At 45.0% G+C, this 18,629-nt stretch overlaps 1 protein-coding gene across 1 annotated transcript; it reads right to left on the reverse strand.

Annotated features, from left to right (window-relative positions):
* Positions 1 to 276: 276 nt before the first annotated feature.
* On the reverse strand, positions 277 to 8,602 carry LOC132386093 (zinc finger protein 239-like). Its single transcript, XM_059958393.1, has 2 exons — positions 8,499 to 8,602; positions 277 to 1,630 (listed from the first exon to the last, which is right to left on the reverse strand). Exons 1-2 carry the CDS (start codon positions 8,600 to 8,602, stop codon positions 820 to 822), a joined length of 915 nt encoding a protein of 304 aa, XP_059814376.1. The 3' UTR covers positions 277 to 819.
* Positions 8,603 to 18,629: the final 10,027 nt, after the last annotated feature.

An 18,629-nucleotide genomic window follows, 5' to 3' on the forward strand; every position in this document is an offset into this window, starting at 1 on the left:
GTCAATTAGCTTCCAAATGTTGCTACTCTGTCATTCATTGTCCGCCCCGCTGCTGGTTCCCTTCTCCTCATCATAAGTTCTTAACAAGACCATCATCCAGAGCCCCAAACTCTGCCCTGTGCAGACCAGCCTCTGGTTTCTAACCCCACTTGGTTGAACTAATGGTTTCCCATTCTGCTTTCGGCCTTCCCAGGACAGTGGTGTTTTCTAACAACCCTTCAGAAGCAGGGAAAATGACCCATAATGTGGAAATGAGCCCTGAATTAGGGTGTTAACTGCCAATGCCATTCCTCTTCAGCCCAGAAATTGGAGGATTTCAAAGGACTGTCATAGAACTGAATCACTGGCAGGGTTCAACCAGCCTGAGTTGACTCTACTGTACACTAGCTGTGTTATAAATTCACTAAGTACTGGAGACAGAGTTTAAAATAGAACTAATTATTTGTCTCAGACCCACAATATTAAACTCCAGTCCTATTAAAGGTGAATATGCAGCAGAAGAAACTCCTCCCATGCCCAGTGACCAGTGTGCAGAACTGGATGTGGTGGGCAGCAGCAATACTTGCAGAGTTCAGCACTGATAGTCACTCTCGAAATTGCATTCAGCAATGGTGACGGACAAATCTCCAGCATGAAGCTTACTGAAACTTTCTCCCCAGTGTGAACCCAGTAGTGTGTCACAAGGTTAGATTACTGAGTGAATCCCTTCCCACATTCACAGCAGGTGAACGGCCTCTTCACAGTGTGAACTCAATGATGCACATTTGGCGGAGATGTCTTAGAGAAATTCTTCCCAATGTCTGAGCAGGTGATCAGCCTCTACCCAGTGTGATCTCGCTGGTGTCTCTGTAGATGAGTTGATCGGCGGAATCCCTTCCCACATTTACAGCAGGTGAATGGTCTCTCCCCAGTGTGAACTCGCTGGTGTGCCAATAAAGAAGATGACCGAGTGAATCCTTTCCCACATTCTGAGCAGCTGAACTGCCTCTCAGCATTGTGAACTGACTGATGTCTCAGTCGGTGAGATGAGCAAGTGAATCCTTTCCCACAGACTGAGCAGGTGAATGGCCTCTCCCCAGTGTGAACTGACTGGTGTATCTTCAGTTGGGCTGAGCAAGTAAATCCCTTCCCACAGTCTGAGCAGGTGAACGGACTCTCCCCAGTGTGAATTCGTCGGTGAGCCATTAGGTTTGATGACTGACTGAATCCCTTCCCACAGTCTGAGCAGGTGAATGGCCTCTCTCCAGTGTGAACTGTCTGGTGTCTCAGTAGGTGACATGCCAGAGAGAATCCCTTCCCACAGTGTGGGCAGCTGAATGGCCTCTCTCCAGTGTGAACTCGCTGGTGACTCTGTAGGTTGGATGATCGAGAGAATCCCTTCCCACATTCTGAGCAGGTGAAAGGCTTCTCCCCGGTGTGAACTCGCTGGTGTCTTTGTAGGTAGGATGACTGACTGAATGTCTTCCCACAGATTGAGCAGGTGAATGGCCTCTCCCCAGTGTGAACTGTCTGGTGTATCTGTAGGTCAGATGATTGAATGAATCCCTTCTCACAGACTGAACAGGTGAATGGCTTCTCTCCAGTGTGTACACTCTGGTGTCTCTTTAGGTGGGATGACTGAGTGAATGTCTTCCCACAGTTTGAGCAGGTGAACGGCTTCTCCCCAGTCTGAATTCGCTGATGTAGCTTCAGTTGAGATGAAGAAGTGAATCCCTTCCCACAGTCCAAGCAGGTGAACAGCTGCTCCCTGGTGTGAACTCGCTGGTGAGCCATTAGGTCAGGTGACCGAGTGATTCCTTCCCCACAAATTCAACAGATGACCAGCTTCTGCCCGGTGTGAATGCCAGTGAAGCCTGACACAACAGGTGAATGGCCTTGCCCCCGTGCAAACTCGCTGATGTACCTTCAATTGATTTGACCGAGTTAATCCATTCCCACTGTCTGAACAGGCGAACGACCTTTCCCCTGCGTAAAATGACGGGCATGCCAGTCGGTCAGATGATCGACTGAAACCCTCTCCACCGTCTGAGTAGGAAGGATGGTCGATTCAATCCCTTGCTCCACTTCTTAAGTATCTGGGCAGAGACAGCAAAACTGGTGTGTTGTGTTTGAATTCCCATAGACAAATTCCTTGTCGTTTTTCACCTGTCAAAAGATTTAGAAAATCCATCAGTGGGTGTGGGTCAAAATTTCAGACGAGATCACTCGAATTGTCAAGGTGTAATCTGGCATCACACTGTTACAGTGAGGTTCTAACTGGGCACAGTGCTGGTATCTGGAATGACTATCAAACTCTCTGATGCTCTTCCTATCTCTGTAAGAATGGGACATATCTGCCGTCTCCAATCTGTGACCTGGCTCAGTTTGACTCTCTCCATTGGTGTCATTCCCTGTTGCCACTGAGCTGCATGGCTGCCTGGCCCCACAGGAACTGAGTCAGTCTCACACAAATAGTCTTTCTTGACACGTAGATGGAATTTCTTTAATGTACTGTTAATTTAAACTGCCACAGTTTTAATGCCATGTAAATATCTCCCACTCAGCTGTACAGTATTGTTGGTCTGCACAGAATTCGAGTGAATGTTAGTATCATTTCAGGTACTTGTCACAGTCATGGAAAAGTACAAGACAGACACAGGCCCTTTGGCCCATCTAGCTTATGTTGAACCATTCAAACTGTCTACTCCCGTAGCCCTACTATCCAGGTACTATACGAATCTTAAATGCTGAAATCAAGCACGCATGCACCACATGTTCTGACTACTCATTCCACACCCAGATGATCAACTGTGTCAAGATGTTTCCCTCATGTTTCCCTTAACGTTTCACCTTTCACACTTAACCCATGGCCTCTGGTTGTAGTCTCACCCCATCTGAATGGAAAAAGCAAACTGGCATTTACCCTATCTATGCCCTTCTTTCACAAACAAATCTCCACTCAATCTTCTATATTCCAAGAAATAATGTCCTGACCTGTTCAGTCTCTCCTTGTAACCCAAGTGCTCCAGACCTGGCATCATCCTTGTGAATTTTCTCTGAACTCTCGGAACCTCTTTTACATCTTTCATGTAGGCAGGTGACCAAGACCGCACACAATACTCCAAGTTAGGCCTCACCGATGTCTTGTACAAAGTCAACATAACATCCATCTACTGTACTCAGTACCTCAGTTTATGAAAGCCAATGTGACTAAATCTTTCATTCTGTCCCTATCGAACTGTGACACTACTTTCAGTGAAATATAGACCTGTATTCCCAAATCCCTTTCTTCAACAACACTCCTCAGTGCCGGACCAGTCACTGTGTCAGACCTACCCTGGGCTTTGCAGCTGGTCCAGTTCACACTGCAGGCCATGACAGTCTTCCTCTCTGAACACTACACCACCAGACTTGGTGTCATCCACAAATCTGCTGATCCAGCTAACCACACCATCATCCAGATAACTGATATAGATGACAAACAACAACAGATCCAGCAGTGATCCCTATGGCACACAACTAGTCAAAGGCCTCCAGTCAGGGAGGCGACCATCTGCTACCACACTCTGGCTTCTCCCAAAGACAGTGTCTCGTCCAATTTACTATCTCATCTTGAATACTGAGTGACTGAACCTTGTTGACCCACCTCCCATGTGAGACTTTGTCAAGCGCCTTGCTAAAGTTCATGTAGACGACATTCAGTGCCTTGCCTTCATCCACTTTCCTAATAACTTCCTCGAGAGACTCTATAAGATTGGTTAGACATGACCTACCATGCACAACGCCCTGCTGCCTATCCTTAATTAGTCCACATCTATCCAAATACTAATACATCTGTTTCCTGCACATACGTTCCAATAACTTTCCCACGACGGATGTCAAGGTATAATTTCCTCGTTTATTATTAGAGCCTTTCTTGAACAGCGGAACAACATTAGCAACAACATTGGGAACATCCAATCCTCCAGTACGTCACCTGTCACTAAGGATGATTTAAATATCTGTGCTTGAGCCCCGACAATTTCTGTACTAGGTTTCGGCAGGGTTCCAGGGAACAACCTGTCAGGTCCAGGGAATATATCCACACTATTTTGCCTTAAGACAGCAAACACCTCCACTTCTGTAATCTGTCCAGGGTCCATGAAGTTAATGCTGCTTTGCCTCACTTCTATAGATGCTGTGTCCATCTCCTGAGTAAATATAGATGTAAATATAATATTTTAGATCTCCCCCATATATTTTGTCTCCTCATATGGATTACCATTCTGATCTTCAGGAGGATTCATTATTTTCCCTTGCAATCTTTTTGCTCTTAACATATTTGCCCAATCCCTGAGGATTCTCCTTCACCTTGTCTGCTGGGGCAACCTCATGCCTTCTTTTATTTCTTTCATAAGTGTTCACTTGAATTTCCTGTACTTCAGAAGTATCCCATTTGTTCCTATTTGACTGTACCTGGTATGCAATTCCTTGTTATTGAACTGGGAGAGGAAAGCCAAAGGGGTGATAGAAGATTCATGAGTTTGGGGAACGAAACAAGAATGTGTCTGATATCCCACTGGTAATGCTTGCTAGTGCTGCACGGTGGAGGGGGTCTGTGAAACTAAAGTTGCAGAGGCAATGGGAGCCTGAATAACAGAACAGATATTGGAGGGGTTGTGGAGACAGATGTTGTTCTGTCCTCAGACAAGGTCAGGAATGAAAAACGTTGAGCATGGTGCAGTGAATATGCTGAGCACTGTATATTTCAATACAAGGAGCAGCGTAGGAAAGTCGGATGTGCTCAGGGCATGGATCAACACCTGGAATTAAGACACTAGGATCTGGCAACTGTGGACTGGGACAGGCTGCTTTATGGCAAAGGTGTGCTTGGTCAGTGGGAGGCCTTCAATGTGAAATTTTGAAAGTACAAATTGGGTATATGCTTCTCAGAATAAAAGGTAAAGATAAAAACTGTAGGGAACCTTGGATTTCAAGAGATATGGAGACCCTGGTGAAGCACAAAATGGAGTTGCATAACAGGGATAGGCAGGCAAGTTCTAATGGAGTATAAAAAATTCAAGAGGACACACAAGCAATAAATCAGGATGGCTAAAAAACAGCATGAGGTTGTTGTCGCAAAAAAAATGAAGGATAATCCTCAGGGATTACAAAGACAGATTAAGAGCAAAAGGATTGTAAGGCAGAAAGTTGGTCGTCTGGAAGACCGGAATGCAATCCATGTGTGGAACCAAAGCAGATGGGGGAGATGTTAAATATTTTTTCTTCTCTATTTACTCAGGAGATGGACAAAGCGTCTAAGGGAGTGTGAAAAAGCGGCAATAAAATCAGGGACCCTGTACCAATTAAAGAAGAAAAGTTATTTTGCTGTTCAACATAGAGCATAGATATTTACAGCATATTCCAGGCCATTCGGCCCACAATGTTGTGCCAACCAGGTAACGTACTCTACAAACTGCGTAGATTTTCCTTCGAGCATAGCCCTCTATTTCTCTCAGCTCCATGTTCCTAACTAAGAGGTTGTTAAAAAAAAGCCCTATTTTATCCGCTTTACCACCGCTGCTAGCAGTACATTCCATGCATGCACCACTCTCGGTGTGAAAAACTTACCCGATATCCCCTCGGTACCCATTTCCAAGCACTTTAAAACTATGCCCCCTTGTGTTAGCTATTTCAACCCTGGGAAAAAGCCTCTGACTATCCACACGATCAATGCCCCTCATCATCTTATACACCTAAAAAAGGCTCTAAACATAAACAAGGAAAATATACTTTGCTTTGAAGATTTGTTAGAACTATAGAAGTTAGTTAGTTTTTTTTTACACAGAGAGTGGTGAGTGTGTGGAATTGGCTGCCAGTGGCGGTGGTAGAGGCGGAAATGAAAGAGTCCTTTAAGAGAGTCCTGGATGGACACATGGAGCTCAGAAAATTAGAGGGCTATGGGTAAGCCTAGGTAATTCTAAGGTAAGGATATGTTTGGCACGGCTTTGTGGGCCAAAAGGCATGTATCGTGCTGTAGGTTTTCTATGTTTCAGTGTAGACAAAATATAAGGGTATAGATGGGTAAATACAAACAGGCTTTTCAAATGATGTTAAGTGCGACAACAACCAGAGGTTATGGGTAAGTGGGGAGGTGAAAATTTATGGGGAACATGTGGAAAATCTCTTCAATGAATTGGCCATGAGATTGCAGAGTGAAATGCCAGCACAAGTGGTGCACGCCAGCTCGGATTCACCGTTTCAAAGAAATTTGAATGGCAGCCTAGATGGTAGGTGTTTGGAGGGCGATGGTCCCAGTGCAGGTAGATGCATTAGACAGCTTGAATGTATTTTCAGCATTGACTAGATGGGCCAAATAGTCTGTTTCCATACTGATTTTCTCCATGTTTCTATGACAGAGAAGCTGGCCGAACTTGTTTGGAAGGGAAAAGGTAGGAGTGGCAATGGAGCAGCAATGGCTGGAGTTTCTGGGAGCAATTCGGGAGCTGAGTCCAAATCCTAAGGACTTTCTACAGGAACACAATTGAGAGCATCCTGACTGGCATCACTGCCTGGTATGAGAACTGTACTTTCCTGAATTGCAAGAACCTTTTACTGGCAAAGAAAAGAATTAATACCAGCAAATTCTGGAAGTAAACATCACATTGTCTGTAAAAAAGCCGAAGATGAAAAGAGGATGGTTTTTACAACAAGATAATGATCCTGAACACACCTCAAAATCCACAATGGACTACCTCAAGAGGCGCAAGCTGAAGGTTTTGCCATGACCCTCACAGTTCCCCGGCCTAAACATCATCGAGAATCTGTGGATGGACCTCAAAAGATCAGTGCAGGCAAGACAGCTCAAGAATCCACAGAACTAGAATCCTTTTGCAAAGGTAGAATTGGCGAAAATCCCCCAAACAAGAATTGAAAGCCTCTTAGCTGGCTACAAGAAGCATTCACAAGCAGTGATACTTGCCAAAGGGGGAGTTACTAAGTACTGACCAGGCAGGGTGCCCAAACTTTTGCTTTGGGCCCTCTTCCTTTTTTGTTATTTTGAAACTATAAAATATGGAAATAAAAAAGCTTTCTTGCTCAAAATATGAAAGAAATGTGTCACCATTTTTGGAAATCAGTTCAAATTTTACTCGTTTAACTATTCACAGTAACAGAAATTTTGACCAGGGGTGCCCAAACTTTTGCATGCCAGTGTAATTGAGCAGGCCACTTTTGAAGCGGTCGTCTCCGCCCAGAAGGCTGAGCTGTTCCTACAACTCATAATACCACGATGACTGTTGTGAAAATATTGCTAAATAACTCCTCACTGTGGACTTCCAGAAATAAGCAAGGACAATGGGCCAAAATAAATGAGGAAATCTGTAAAGAACTTGCTATAAAACAGCAGTTCCACTGCACCCATCATCGGAAAGCAGTGGCATAGTGGAACGAGCCAATGGTACTTTGAGAGATAAGTTGGCAAAACCTACACAAGAAACTGGATTGACCAGATTGAAGGTTTTACCCTTAGTCCTATTCCATATGAGAATCACGCTATCAAGTTCGACAGGGCTATCACCGGCAGAAATCATCTATGGGAAGCCCATGAGAACCCCATGGGGACCCCGACCTTGTCTGCCGCTCCTCCCTGAGCGCTTACCTGCAACATTGGATATGCATACCTTGGGGGAGGAGATGGGAAAATACTTATGCAAAGTAACTAACACTCTCCAAAGCTTGCATTCACAGGTACGACAGGCCTATCGAGACGACGAAACCCCAACTAAAGGTGACTACTCCACCATCCAGCCTAGAGATTTTGTTCTGCTCAAGAACTGGGATGATAAGAAGTTGGGACCGAGGTGGAGAGGACTGTACCAAGTGCTACTGACAACACCTCCTGCAGTGATGGTGGAAGGGCAGCTCCGGTGGATACATCGAACGGACTGTAAACACGTTACTGGCGGAACTGATAAGACTGAGTAATGTACTGGTTAATGCTGATTTTAATGACCCTAAGGGAACCTGCCCCTGTCTTGGGAGGCCCCCAGTTTAACAGTTTCCTGTCCCTCTACCACACCTACGCTAAGCACGTAGAGCGGGGCGAATGTTGGGTATGTGATGAAATTCCCCAACAGGGTCAGACTATGATCCCCATATCAGTGGTGCCCTGAATACTAGCGAAGTAAATTCAGATCTGGTGTTTTCTGATAGCCGTAATGGTAGCATTGTCAATGGCACCATATCCAGGTCTGGAAGGCGAAACTGGGGATGGTGTTGCTTTGAGGGTTGGAGTCGTAGATCTCCTCCACAAGACCCCTCGAAGCTATGGCCGGGGATATCCAGCAGTGGCTAGTACTACTTGTTGGTGTAACTAGAACGAGAGTGCACCCCATCAAGTGGGAAGTAGTAACTGTACCAAGAGTCAAGCTTATGATACCCCTGGACCACTAAATGGGACTTATTGGGTTTGTGGAAATAGGGCCTACCCCTGGCTGCCGGGAGAAAGAACAGAGCAGCGGCATGGAACCACACCTTACCAGACGGGTTCTCGAGGGGGGTCGAGAGTTGGAGTGGTTGTTGCTACTTGGTCGACTTTGTGCCACACTTGAGGATCCTGGCTCAGCCTCAGGATCACCCCCATTGGAATAGGCAATGAAGGGTTGCCTGATAAATTTGGTGGAATGCTTTGAGAAAAAATAAGCAGGGTGGACAAAGGAGAATTGGTAGATATTGTGTCCGTGGATTTTCAGACCTTTGACAAAGTGCCACATGAGGCTTCTTAACGAGCTCTGAGCCTGGTTGGGCGGCGATGAGGAAGGAGCTGATCTCGGGTTTGTGTAAATCGAAGGGCGGTTGCAGTGGGAAAGGGCCTGGACCGAGCCAGGCGGCTGCACCGTCTGGGCCGGGAATGTAGGATCAGTTCGTTGTGGTTCCCCAAGCTGTGAGAGTGGATGTCGGTGACGAGGATCTGTCTACATGGACGGGTGTGGGGTAAATGGTGGGAATGTTGTGGGGCTACTGACGGGGTGAGGGAGGTTGGGGATGTGGGTTAACAGACACAGTGTGACCCGGGAGGATGCGTTCTAGGGCAGATAAGCAAGGACGGATCTGGTCCATTGCATCAGATAGCTTTCAGGAAACAACAAATCTCTCTTTATATAAATCACTGTCTAATTTTGCTGCTACCATTGTGTTTGTCACAGAGCCCAGAGTCTGGGAACAGCTCGATGGTAGGAAGCAGATGGTGATGATGGGAGCAAACACAAGGAAATCTGCAGTTGCTGGAAATTCAAACAACACACACAATATGCTGGTGGAACACAGCAGGCCAGGCAGCATCTATAAAGGGAAGCACTGTCGACGTTTTGGGCCGAGACCCTTCGTCAGGACTAACTGAAAGGAAAGATACTAAGAGATTTGAAAGTAGTAGGGGGAATGCGAAATGATAGAAGTAGACCAGAGGGGGTGGGATAAAGCTAAGAGCTGGAAACATTATTGGCGAAAGTGATACAGAGCTGGAGAAGGGAGAGGATCATGGGACGGGAGGCTGAGGGAGAGAGAAAGGGGGAGGGGGGAAGCACCAGTGGTCGACAGTGTTTCTCCTTATAGATGCTGTCTGGCCTGCTGTGCTGTGTTCCACCAGCATTTTGTGTGTGTTGGTGATGATGGGAGGCTGTTTATTGGAGTCAAGGCCCGTGCCTCCTGGAGCTCCCCAGGGTTACACCCATTGCTACTTGTCATCTATGTCAATAATCTGGTTGAGAATGTACAGGGTATGGGCAGTGAGTCTGCAGCAGGTAATTGTAAACAATTACTTCTTTTTGCAGGATAGTAAATATAAACACCCCTCTTTCCCTCTCCACACTCAGAACCGACCAAAAGCTACTTCAGAAGATGCAAGTTCTTCAAATGAGCAAACACTGAGGGAATGTGAGTGACTTAAAAGAGCTGGGACACTGACAGTATATTATAGCAACTGGGTCTGAGAGACTTAACTGATACATTCATTCTCACCTCAACTATTCCCTACTTTATTTTGTACAGATACCATAAATTCCAGTGTATAAGCAGAGAATTAGGCCCCAAATTTTGGTCCTAAAATCAGGAGGTCGGCTGTTACAGAGGGTGCCAACTTTGGAAAAACGAATACAGGGAAGACAGGTCGGATTTATTGGTTGTTTTTGAGTTAAATTCGTTCCACTCTCAATGCATGAATTCTTTGGTTTGTTTAAAATCACATCTCGTGGCTGGCGCACGGAGATCAAACCACTGGGGATGACTGCAATCTCTGTGTTTTCAGCTTTCAGTGCTGCTTTTGTCTCACCTGACAAGTGCGCTTTGAACACGTCCCAGACAAGTAGCGACTTTTCCTTCAAAAAACCTTCCGAATGTCAATGCCACACCTCTTTAACCCACTTTGTCCATCCAGCAGCGATTTTGAACGTAAACAACAACACCTCGCAGGAATTTTCTGAGTAATCTTTGTTTTCTGTCTCAAGATCGAGTCTATTCATAAATCGGGTGCACCAAATTCGCGTAGCTTTGAAATTTTCACTGACCTCATGGTGTTTTTCGGCCCGTTTCAACGCTTGAACTCGAATCATTTCTCTGGTAACAATGTATCCGGATGATCGCTGGTGATTCACCCACTCTAAAACATTTTCTTCCAGTTCTGGCCACTGGCGTGTTTTCCTGCGTCTTTGGCATTTCCCTCAGCGTGTCCTCTGCCTTTCTCCACTCTCTCACTCTCTCTCGTTTACACTAAAATTCTTAGCAGCTGCAGAATTATTTGTTCCTTTGGCAAAATCAACAACCTTCAGCTTGAAGCCAGCACCATATCGCACTCGTTTTAATCTTTTGTACATGGCGGTCGCAAACTCAATACTGAATACATGTACTGATCCCGCCACCCCGTGTTATGTTTTAACGAGATTACGATCGGTGCAAAATGGTTTTGTGGGGGTAGTATTTCAGAGGCTTCTTCACCATTGGTGACCTAATCCAAAAGTTTCCTCCCTGATTTAATTATTAAGAATTTGCTGATAACGCTCTTCACTGTGTAAGCCTGTTTTCTTAGCAGGTACCGGTTCACAAAAATTTCAGGTTCCGGATCCTGCAAAGCTGAGTACAGGCATGTGAGATCTTGTGATTGTTTCTGGTTAAATCAAAAACCTTTATAAAAGGGGACAGCTTATACAAAGGAAACATGAAAAAGTCCCTTTTTTAACCTTGAAAATGGGGGTCGGCTTATACTCCGGAATATACGGCATGTGACGTCTAAAGGACCAGTGTTTGAGTAAATGAGACTCACCAGACTTGTTCCCGACTGAATCAATGGAAACCCTGAGTCAAAAGGGTTTCTCTCTAGTCGGTGCTCTCAGTCCTCGTGCTGGTTCGCTTGCTGCTGCTCCCTCATCTTCATTCGTGGTTTGCTTCCAGTCGTGGGTATTTCTTCCAATAAATCTCTCACCGCAGGTCTAACTTTAACACGAACGATAATGAAGCATGTTAACAATACAAAGGAGAACAAAATATTTCTGCTTGCTGAAATCTAAACATTGAAGACAAATATAACGGTCTCAGTGAACAAATCTGTAATTGTCCTTGACACGTCACCGAACCTGATATGGGATAGGAAGGAGTCATTGTTCAGTCATGGTAAGATATAAGATGTAGGGACAGAATTAGATGATTCGATCTATCGAGTCTGCTCCACCACTCAACCATGGCGGAGATTTATTCCAACACCATATTCCTGCCTTCCTTCTGTAACCCTGAACCTACTTAGCAATCATCAATATATTAATCTCTGTCATAAATATACCCAAATAGCAGCCTCAACCAACCTCTATGACAACAAATTCCACAGATCAGTCATCTTTTGGTTGAAATTGTTTTTCTCATCACAGTTTTGAAGGGAAGTATCTTTATTCTGAGCCTGTGCTGTCAGATCACAGACTCTCTGTCTAATGGAAACATCCTTTCCATGTCCACTGTATCCAGGCTTTCCAGCATTCGGTAGGTTTACTTAACCACACATCCCTCCGCAACTCCCACCGTCCCTCTGAACTCCATTGAGCACAGGTCCAGAACCATCAAATGCTCCTCATACATAAAGCCCATCATCCCTGAGATTATTCACGTGTACCTTGTTAGCAACAACTGCACTGAACACAATCCCAAACATAACAGACAATCAGGAGATTTAAACCATTCCAGAGTGAAAGCAATAAAAAGAAACTGGATTCACCAGAATCCCTCAAAAGGTAAGGAACTGCTGTGGGGATAGCAACAAATGTAAAGATTCAGGTTCACAATCATTTGTCAGAATGGATTCAAAATTTATCATTTTTGTGCAGATCTCCAGTAACCTGAGTGTCTGTTTGATTTCCACTGTCTGACAGACAGGTGACAGCAAGGAGGAATTTGCAAACACAGTTCAAACACTGAACCCCCCCCCCCCCCCCAGATCTATTTCCACTTGTTCAAACACAGAACAGCCCATTTACTCACAGCCTGTCCTTGTGAGGGATGGAATACAAACTCATTCTCTCCTCAGATTAGCTGCATTGCGTCCAAAGAAACTCCAGAAAAAAAAACACTAGATCCCAGACCAGAAACACTCGCTCAACACCTGATAAACCGGGGCAGCTTGATCCCGGGTCCAGTTTACTTGGATCTAAACAGGGGTGCAGAGCACCTCCGGACCTCACCGGAGCACCACTCCAGCACCTCTGTAAAAAACACTAGATCCCAGACCAGAAATACTCGCTCAACACCTCATAAACCGGGGCAGCTTGATCCCCGGGTCCATGTTACTTGGATCTAAACAGGGGTGCAGTGCTGCCGGAGCTCACCGGAGCACCACTCCAGCACCTCTGTAAAAAAAAGTCAAATTAAACAAGCGGGAAATTTTACAGCGGCCGCATATTAAATAGACGGAATTTTACAGAAGTGGTTGGGGACAGGGGTTGGTGGATGGGGGGGGGGGGGGGAATGCCACTAATAACATTAAGATAAGATGTTCGATAGTTTTTGGTGAAATCCTGGAGCCGTGATTGTGGTGGTACAAAAGTAATTTTTTTCTCACTTATAACCCTATGGCTTCTAAGCAAACAACGTTAGTCCACTTGCTTGGTAATTATATTTTATGATTATTAGTGAATGCAACTGTGCAATACTTTGTCATATTATTAAATTAAGTGTTATATGTTTTATTGTACCAGTTATATACTGAAATGCAGTGATTGGCTATAATCTTGTTAATGTCTTATCTATCACCGTATTTCTGTGGAGTTCTGGAATTCATATATATTTCTTTCATAGTTGTTTAGAGTCTGATATTATAAAATGCCCAATTTGTGTACGTGCTCATCACTTGAATGGGGCAAGGGAGTTACCCAGTACATGAAAGGAGCAGGTACACAAATTAGGTGTGACATACAAGGGGTGATTGTTAAATTCGTGGCCCAGGTGGAAGGTCGCTTTCAGAAAAACTAGCAATTTTCCATTATCTGAAACAGAAATACAACAAAAGTTACTGACTTCAAACTTTCTGTATAATCACTCAAAGAGTTGAACTGCAAGTGCATGTACCATGAGCTGTATAACTTTAGCCGTTCTAACAGAGGCCACAAACTAATCAATCACCGCTCGTACAGCTAAAAGATTGGCATTGCACCCCTGCTGCAGCCGTCCGGCAGAGTTCGGGCCCGGCCCTTTCCCAAAGCAAGCGGCCCCCAATGTACAGAAATCCACCGAGGTCAGACCCCATTCACCCCCGCTCTAGTCGGAGAACACCCAACAGCCGGAGTCGGCACTGCGCATGCGTTTAACGAGAGGTTTTCCGCAGCACCACCGGTGGCCGGAGGTCTACACATCGTCGCCAGTGGCCGGCGGTCCCTACAGCGCCTCCTGTGATCGGAGGCGGGAGGGACAACGGAGAGGCCAATCACAAACACGGCAAAGTCTGCAGATAATACACACAAAATGCTGGTGGGGCACAGCAGGCTAGACAGCATCTATAAGGAGAAGCACGGTCGACATTTCGGGCCGGGACCCTCCCTCTGGACTGAGATTGGACGGGAAATGGTCAGAGAAAAGAGGTGAGGGGTGGGGTTGGGGCAAGAGCTGGGGAGTGAGAGGTGGATCCAGGTGAGGGGGGAGGTGGGAAGGTGGAAACAGTGACAGGGGGGGGGGGAGGTGAGTGTTTGGTGTAACACGGGGCTGCAGAAGATGGTAATTAATTCCACAGAGGATTAACAAAGAGGTTAGAGCGTATTTGTTATAGAGAGTGCAATGAAGATTCACCAGACTGATTCCTGGAGTGGTGGGTCATCATATGGAGAAAGACCAAATGTGATAACCCTTTCATTTAGAGAATCCAGGACTGAGGTGAACACTTTGAAATGCACAACATCATTACCAGTTGAACCAGGGATCCTAGTCATTGAAAAAGGGGATGGACTGTCCCAGACTGAGCGGAGGGGGAATGTCTCCACTTTGAGGGTGGTAAATGTCTATAAATTCCCACCACAGAGGGCGGTGAAGACTCAGTGATCGTCCTCACATAAAACAGAGGCCGGCAGATGTGTGGGGATCGAAGGGATCGAGGAAATGAGGATCGGGCAGAAACATGTGGCTGAGATGGCAGAGCAGCCGCCATCTTGTTGATGATTAGAGGGGCTGAATGGCCTCCTCCTGCTGTTTCTCACTTGATGTCTCAGTGTTCCTGTCCAGTGAGGCTGGAGGAATGTGAATAGACTGATTTAAATGAAACCTGCGCACTTCCTGTTTGGGTCTGATTTGTGTGTTGTACCGTGATGTCAATCGAGCCCATGACTTCGTGACCATAGCGGTGGAGGGAATGGGATGTTTCTGATGTAAATATTAAATAATGTGGGAAATGCGGCGGATGGGGCGGGCAGTATGTGAGGGTGAGGAGCGGAGACACTGGTTCAGGTGGGACACCCTCCACCCGTCACCTGATCCCGTTTCCTGTTCACGTTTCTCTGCAGATCTGCAGCATCAGCGGGTCACTGCTCTACATGTACGTGTAGCTTCATCTTTCACCCATTCAGCCAAGGCAGTGAGATCCGGATCTGTCGCTTCCTCTCGTTGTGGGTGGACAATGTTCTCTTCCTGCAATACGTTCAGCATGTTTCATCCCACTGTTTCACCTGCTGAAGTGCAGCCGATGTTTCTGGATATGTGACCCATTTATGTGAGAATTTCGCCTTTTGATTTATCTGAGCTTCTCATAAATGTGTACAGTTCAGCTAAGCTTCACTGCAGAATTTACAAAGCAACAACCCAGTCAGTCAAATAGTTCCACACAATTAAAAGTTTATTACATTTTTTGTAACACATATATAATTTATCTATTTAATATGTATATTCTTATTTTAAATCACAATTGTCAATATCTATTGTTATGAATCAGGTTCTACTGCTGCCACAGAGGCAACAAATTTCATGACATATGCCAGTGCTATTAAACCTGATTCTGATATTGATATGGGAGACCCACCACCGGTCACGATCCCAGTTACCGCAGATCGTAATGCGAGGTTGAAGCCTTTTTTATGTATTTGCATTCCTCAGAAAAGGCAACTGTTAAGTTTCCTTCTGTGGTTCCAAAGCAGAAGCTCAGTCTGTCTAATGTTTCCACACAATTAAAATGGGGATATTGTTTATTATCATCACGTACTGAGCTACAGTGAAAATCTTGCCTGACGTACCATCCACACAGATCAATACATTATGACAGTACATTGAGTTGATATACGACAAGACAATAACCGTAACAAAGCATTATGGCTGCAGAGAAAGTGCAGTGCAGATAGACATATGGTGCAGTGTCACGTCGAGTCCATTTTATCATTCATTTGGCTTATAGCCACAGACAGGAAGCCGACCTTGAGCCTGGTGTTACGCACTTTAAGGCTTTTGTATAGCTTCCTTGAAGGGAGAGCAGGTTTGCAGCAAGAATGTCCAGGTTGTGAGGAACTTTGAGTTCATATCCTGCTTTTCTGAGGTAGGGGGAGTGTAGGAAGAGTCAATGGAGGGGAGGCTTGTTTCTCTGATGTTCTCGGCTCTCCAAAGTTCTCTACAGTTCCTTGCAGTAAAGGGCAGAGCAGTAGCCATACCAAGGCGTGAAGTGTCGACAAGAAGCTCAGAGACCACAGCCTGCCTTGTGCAGCTGGATCCTGGTCTTCCTGTCAGATCGCCGGCAGGTGCTAAGAGTGGCCTCCCTCACTTCTGTCTCTCTGACCCTCAGCACACATACCCCATAGGGTTGTCTCCCTGGCCCCCTTCTTTACTCTCTGTGCACCCACGACTAGTGTCGCCACTCACAGCTCCAATCTGCAAATTAAACTTGTTGACGACACTACATTGATTGGCCTAATCTCAAATAATAATTTTCAATCAATCTCCTGACAAGACTTGGTCCAAACAAACTTGCCACCCTTCTTCAGGAGATCAGTCAGCGGAAGAGCGATACCAGCAAAGTTCTTACGGAACTTACAATAATATCCAACCATTCCCAGAAACCTTCCAAGAGCCTTGTTACCAGTTGGAATAGAAACTTCAGAAAATTGCCTGGACTTTTGCCTGAACAGGAACCAATTTGCTTTGACCTACAACATTGCCAAGATAGGTCACAATGGCATAGCCATATTCACTCTTAGGTGAGTTAACTGTAAGGTTGGCCTGGGAAAGCCTGTCAAACAGCTTTTCTACTGCAGAGATACGGTCATTCCAAGTGTCTCTCCCTGTGACAACGTCATTAGTACAAGTATCTGTGTGTTCCAACCCTCGAATTACAGAATCAATCATTCTCTGGAATGTTCCTAGAGCATTTTTCATTCCAAACGGCAAAACATTGTATTCGTACAACCCAGAACGTGTCACAAACACGGAAATTTCTCTACCTCTGTCGGTCAATGGAACACACCGATACCCTTTCAACAGATCAATCTTTGTAAGAAATTTAGCCTTTCCAGCCTTATCAATGTAATCATCCAACCTAGGGATAGGATATGCATCTGTTTTTGTTACTGTATTTACCTTTCCATAATCAGTGCAAAATCTAGCAGTGTTATGCATATATAGGTGTAAAGATATATTTCACAAACTTAGCTGGTAAATGATGCAGTCTTACGCTGGTGTGGTAAGGATATTCAGTTCACGGGATTGAAGTGAGTGAGAGATTTTGCATCCAAACAGGTGTTGTCGACCCTCTTCCAATGTCCTCCAAATCTTCCAAGTTAGCCAAACATGACCAACTTAAGAGCACCGTCTTCAAGTAACAATCTACCAACCCAGGCAAGGGTTTCTAGCAGATTTCACAGGGTTGCTCTTACATGCACTAATAGTCACAGACTGATTCCTCCTAACTTATCCTCAACCCCACCCCACCCCCCCGTGGGCATTTAAAACATCAGTGACAACTCTTCCCACTAGCCGTTGTGTGTCTGCGTGTCCTATGAAACAAACAGCAACACTCCTTTAAATACCATTGTGCTGAACACCAGCTGTCCATCATGCAGGCCCTCCGCTCTATCTGTCTCTGTAACAAGCTGCTTGTTCTCGTCTCTCTCTCTCTCTTTTACAGACATGGTTCTTAGAGGCACAGTCCATAATCACAGGCCTAATAATACCATTGTTCAGCATATATTCAATTTCTTGCTCAGCCAATTTACACTTTTCTACCTTTGTGCAATATGGGTGTTGTTTAATCAGTTTGGCTGGACCGAAATCTACGTCGTGTACTGCGACCGTGGTTTGCTTGGGAACATTGGGAAATAAACCTTTAAACTTCAGAATTAATTTCTTCAGCTGTTGTTGTTGTTTTGGCTGCAGATGAGCCAACTTGTTATCAATGCTTTCTTGAACAACCGAGTTCATTAGCCTAACTGGGACCACGTTTGGCGTGTGAAATGTCTCAGATGGGTCAATTGTTTCATTGTCAGGGTTGCCAGATTCATATGTTTTGATAACAACACCCACAGATGGTGTCTGCTTGTCAAAATAAGTCTGTATCATATTTATGTGTACCACCTGTGTTGGTTTGCATCGGTCGGGTGTCTCAATAACATAATTCACGTCATTAACTTGAGAGACTATTTCATACGGTCCATTGAGTTTCGCCTTAAGTGGATTCATCCACGTTGGAAATAAAGCAAGCACCTTACCCCCCCCCCCCCCACCTGGTATTTTCTTTCACAAGCCTGTTTATGAAACCAAAACTTCATTTTGCTTTGAGAAATCTATACGTTTTGTCTTGCTAGGCTACAGGACTGGTGTAGTTTGTTTTTGAACTTCAAAACATAGTCTAACAAATTAACATGTACATCCCATCAATCCACTGTTCCTTTAACAAGGTCAAAGGTCCCTCACTCTCTGACCAAGTACAAGTTCAAATGGACTAAAGCCCATTAATTCCTGTACTGACTCTCTCACTGTGAACAAAAGCAATTATATTCCTTCATCTCATTATTTTCCATTTTCAACAAAGTATGTACTATTCATTGTTTTGAGGGTGGAATGAAATCTATCTAAAGCCCATTGTGATTCCGGATGGTACACAGATGATGTAATCCCTTTAGCTCCCAGTTCATAAACCACCTGCTGGAATAAACCAGATGTAAAATTACTTCCTTGAT

This window comes from Hypanus sabinus, unplaced genomic scaffold (assembly GCF_030144855.1).
Source record: "Hypanus sabinus isolate sHypSab1 unplaced genomic scaffold, sHypSab1.hap1 scaffold_100, whole genome shotgun sequence".
NCBI lineage: Eukaryota > Metazoa > Chordata > Chondrichthyes > Myliobatiformes > Dasyatidae > Hypanus > Hypanus sabinus.

Coding starts and splice junctions, on each gene's coding strand:
- LOC132386093 (XM_059958393.1), bottom strand. CDS start 8,602: ATGGGGGTGATCCTGAGGCTGAGCCAGGATCCTCAAGTGTGGCACAAA. Junction 1,631..8,498: donor CCCCCTCGAGAACCCGTCTG/GTAAGGTGTGGT, acceptor AAACTGTGGGAA/GACATTCACTCAGTCATCCC.